This window comes from Phragmites australis, chromosome 19, assembly GCF_958298935.1.
Source record: "Phragmites australis chromosome 19, lpPhrAust1.1, whole genome shotgun sequence".
Classification (NCBI taxonomy): domain Eukaryota; kingdom Viridiplantae; phylum Streptophyta; class Magnoliopsida; order Poales; family Poaceae; genus Phragmites; species Phragmites australis.
This window is the reverse complement of record NC_084939.1, coordinates 17672280-17677053: the sequence shown is the minus strand read 5'-3', so window position 1 is coordinate 17677053 and position 4774 is coordinate 17672280. Positions and strand designations below refer to the sequence as shown.

Below are 4774 nucleotides of genomic sequence, written 5' to 3'. Positions count from 1 at the left end.
AGGAGCTTAACAACCTCAGATCTGCCACCTAAGGGAAAGAATCTGGACAATAGGAAAGTTGAGCAAGCACTGCAAAAAAGTTATCTTTTTGACCTCGGCATCACACATAACAAACATATTGACATCAGGGTTTGAAAATATGACGGTAACCACTCGGTTATCATAGTTACCGATCAATTCGGTTCGCACCGCATTTAGAAGTCAAGCGGTTACTGATCGAACCCAAATTCAAAATTCAAAAAATTGACAAAATCCGACCGATTCCTGAATTTTATCAAATTACTATATAGTTACCGCGATTACTAGCCTCAGACAGTTTTGAAGGGTCTATCGAATTTGTGAACGTGATTGACATCAGTAAGCCCTTTCAAGGATGTAATGATCGGTTCACATGTAACTTCTTTGCATCGTTTGCCAGCAATTTACATGTTACAGAGCTCTCAATTTTTACAGCTCGCACAGTTCCTATTGCAACGGAAAGAAGAATCGTCAAAGAATACACAAAGATTTTGCATTTCTTTTTCTCAAATCTTTGTCACTGATCTATCTATGCACATCGTTAAAAAATCCAGGCGGCCTCGGAAACCGCCCAAAGAGGAAATGCCAAAGGAAAAGAGACAAAAATACAGCAAGAAAGGAGAAACGGATAAAGAATGATCATTTCCGTGCCGGGTCTTTTCGATTCGTTCCACCTGCACGATGGTCCGGTGCCGTGTCGCTGTGGGGGTTGTTACCGAGTCAATCGAAGACTATATCTCACCAAGAAACCGTTGATGATTTTGCAGCAGTGCGCAGCAGCATCCGTGATGTCTTCATCGCTTTGGTTCTTGATTGCCTTTTCTCCATGGCCCAGGAGACATGGTATTTTGGTGTGTCCCCAATGGCGACTCGCGTGCGGCAGTTTGCAGCTCGCACAATCGCACTGCGCAAGTGGCCGCTGACGCAATGCGCATCCCCAACCTACATCAGCCAGCGGGTGGTAATGGCGATGGCTGCCGGTAAGGGGAGGGCGTGGTAAACGCGCGGTGCTAGTCAGTGTCAGTGAGGTCGAACTGGTCGGTGCCGGAGCGGGAGAGCGTGCGGCGCGCGGTGCCGACGCGTGAGAGCGGGGCCACCCCGCAGGCGGCGAGCGCGCGCTCCAGGGCGTCCACGACCTCGGTCATGGACGGGCGATCGCACCCCACGGGGCCCACGCAATCGGCGGCGAGGTAGCCGACGTAGGCCAGCGCCTCGGCCTCGTCGGGCGTTGGGGTCGGGAGGCGCGGGTCGAGCACGCGCGCGACGTCGTCGGCGAGGATGAGCGGGACCGCGAACTCCACCACGTTCTTGGGCGTCACGCTCTCGGCGTACCGCTGCACGACGCGGCACCCGGACATGAGCTCCAGGAGCACCACGCCGAAGCTGTACACGTCGCTCTTGTCCGTCAGGTGCTGGAGACGGTAGTACTCCGGGTCCATGTACCCCACCGTGCCGCCGGTGTAGAGCGGCTCCGGCGGGCTGCCATTGTCGCCGCACGCGCCGGCGTCGGCGTCCAGAACAGAGGACAGACCGAAGTCAGCGATCTTGGCCGTCCACGAGTCGTCGAGGAGGATGTTGGCCGACTTGACGTCGAGGTGCATGATGGGCGGCACGGCGTAGACGTGCATGTACTCGATGCCTCGCGCGGCGCCGAGCGCGATGGTGAGGCGGCCGCACCACGAGGCCACCGGCGGGGCCAGGGGACTGCGGCTGTGGAGCTGGTCGTGAAGGGTGCCGTTCGCCATGAACTCGTACACGAGTACGCGCTCGCCGGAGTCCGCGCAGCAGCCCAGCAAGCAGACGATGTTCTTGTGGTTGGCGCGCGCGAGCGCGGTCAGCTCCGAGTTGAACGCCGTCTCGCGGTCGCGGCGCCGCTCCGGCCGCGGCGCCGAGCTCGACGGCTTGGCCGCGTCCTCGGCGCGCTTAATCGCTACCTCGCGCCCGGAGGGGAGCGTGCCGCGGTACACCGACCCGAAGCTCCCGGACCCGATCCGACGGTCGTCGGAGAACCCGTCCGTCGCCGCGTGGAGCGCTTCCAGTGTGAAGTGCTCCACCACGCTGCCTGGCCCCTTGCTGGACCCAAGCCGTAGCGGCATCAGCGGCTGCTGCACTCCGGCGGCGTCACCCTTGCCATTCTTGCGGCGGCGACACCACAGCAGCAGCGCGATCTGCAATGCCACCAATAACACGAGGAAACCAACCGCTGCCCCGATGGCAATCCACATGGTCCTCCTACTCCTGCCGCTCTTTCCGGGGACGAGCGATGCATTGGGCGCGGCGACGTTGCGCTCGAACGCGCAGTCCATGCAGATGCACAAGCCAGTGGCGCAGAGGTTGGCCGAGCCCGGCAAGACGCCGCATTGGCACGAGGACATAGGCACGCACGGGCCCGGCATGACGCGGCCGAACACGAGGCGGTTAGTGGCGGTGAACTCGCGGCCGCCCCAGCACACGAGGGAGTAGTTCGCCATGAGGACGCCACAGAAGGCCGCGCCATGCGCCTGCACGCTGATGTACTGGGCGCCAGCCAGGCTGCCCGGTGGCGCGGCCACGCCGTCGCCGAAGCAGCGGATGGTGCCGTTGGTGCGCAGCCCGCAGACGCCGCCCTCCCCTAATGCCAGCGCCGCGTACCCGGTAGCCGCATCCGCGCCGAGCGCCGGCGCATCGTGGCCCCAGCACGAGAGCCCCCCCGCCATGGACAGCGCGCACGCGCGCCGCCTGCACGCCGCGACCACGTCGTAGCTCCCGCCCCGCGGCGCGCCAGCCACGGCCTCTTCCGCAGGGTTGTCGCCAAAGCAGCGAATCGACGCCGGCGGGCCCTCCACGATGCCGCACACGAACCCGTCCCCCACCGCTACGGCGACGAACCGGAGCCCGGCGGGCACGGCCAGCCCGCGCCACCGCCAGCAGTGGAGCTCCCCGCCCGCCAGCACCCCGCAGACGCGGTACGCGCCCGAGGACAGCGCCTGGAGCGGCGGCCCGAGGTACACCCTCTTGGACCTGCTGCCGCCGTTCTTGGACAGGTCCCACCACCGCATGTCGACGGCGTCGGCGCGCGCTCCGGAGGGCCCCACGGCGCAGAGGAAGTCCTCCCCGCCGGCGAGCGCGGAGAAGGGGTGCGACGACGGGTACGTCTCCTGCCGCGCGTGGTCCCCTCCGGCCGTAGTGCAGTTGAGGTCTACCAGCAGCGGCGACGCTGCGGACGGCAGCAGCCCGCACACTATGGTCGTGGCATCCGCCTTGGCCAGGGCGAAGGTCGAGAGAGCGGACGCCGCGGCGGGCCTCCACCTCGCGAGGAGGAGAACGACGAGTACGAGCAAGAAGAGGGCATGGGGCCGGCGCGGCGGCATCGAGGCGCGCAGGATGTGGGGACGGAGAGGAGCAGCGGCAGGTGGGGGGACATGGTAAGGCAGGGGAACAGGGGTGAGGGATTTGGCCGAGTCAGGTGGCGGATTTGGTGAGTAATCTTGCCCTGCTCTGGTACTCTGGTGGTGATCCAGTCAACTGCTCTCCTCTGCTCTGCTCTGCTCTGCTCTCATTCCCTCATCGCGCAGCACTCATGTTTGCATGAAGTGAAGTGACTGCTCAGCTAGTGCTAATGATGACTATGAGTATAATCAATGAGATGACGAGTGTTCTTAATTATCTGCTAAGTGCAGGGCAGGTACCGGTGATGCGAGTGAGGATCGGCAAAAATCTATAATTAGATAACATATTTTAATGTATTTATCGAAATAGATAATATGTAGTTGTATTTACGAATTTAGTATCTGTATTCGGCACACGGTGTATCAAAAATTCAATGTCGATACGGTGTAAAAAAAGATATTTTCGACACACCGTGTGCCGAATATAGCATTGTTGCCCGTATTTGACATATGGTGTGTCAAAAATCACCTGTATTTGGCACACCGTGTGCTGAATACGGGCAACAGTACGTATTTGACACACGGTGTGCTGAATACGAGCAACAGTACGTATTCAACACATGGTGTGTCGAAAAACCCCGTCAGTCATCACGCCACGCTTTATCTTTTACACTTTATTTCTTTACGCTTTATCCTTTTCGCTTTATTCGGCCGGCTGACCGGCCCGCGTATTCCGCATGCTGCTTTCCACTTGATGCATCTTCCCGGGCGTTTGCATGCTCCGCTGCCTATAAAATGGTGCGAGCAGGAGCGCAGCAGCAGCTAAGTTTGCGCAGCAACAGTCGAGCAAAAGCGCAGTAGCAACGCAGCGAGGAGGGTAGTACAAGGAGAGGAGGAGTAACGGCATTCGGCGTTTAGCAGCAACGGAGCAACGAGGAGGAGCAGCAGCAGCCAGGCCAAGCAGCAGTGCAAGGAGAGGACTGCCTTCCGTAATAGTAAGTACGTACATTATGTATGTAATTAATATTTAGATTAGTAAATGTAATTATAGTAAGTAGAGTGTTTATTCCGTTCGAATACATCGATTAAACAGTATTAAGTTGATAAATTAGAGTACGTAAAGTATTTGCATAATTTATGATTTTGTAATAGTAATTATGATCTCGTAATAGTAATTATGATCTCGTAATAGAATCTATCATAGTGTAACCGTAATTATGATCCCGCGATAGGCATGATAACCGGAGTTATGATAATGGGAGTTACGATCTCGCCACAGGCATGAATTCATGAAAGAGGAGAGAAAAAATAGAGCTTTGAAGCAAATTAACAGAACTAATTTGATTAATTAGCATTATCACTTAGGTTAATGTGTGGGGCATAATTAG

The 4774-nt window shown here is 57.6% G+C and overlaps 1 protein-coding gene across 1 annotated transcript; it reads right to left on the bottom strand.

The window, feature by feature from the left end:
* Positions 1-359: 359 nt before the first annotated feature.
* LOC133900606 (serine/threonine-protein kinase-like protein CCR4) lies at positions 360-3700 on the bottom strand. The gene has a single exon (XM_062341801.1). It carries the CDS (start codon positions 3366-3368, stop codon positions 1029-1031), a length of 2340 nt encoding a protein of 779 aa, XP_062197785.1. The 5' UTR covers positions 3369-3700; the 3' UTR covers positions 360-1028.
* Between the last annotated feature and the right edge of the window lie 1074 nt (positions 3701-4774).

Bases quoted from the DNA above. Each gene is read 5' to 3' on its own strand.
- LOC133900606 (XM_062341801.1), bottom strand. From the start codon at position 3,368: ATGCCGCCGCGCCGGCCCCATGCCCTCTTCTTGCTCGTACTCGTCGTT.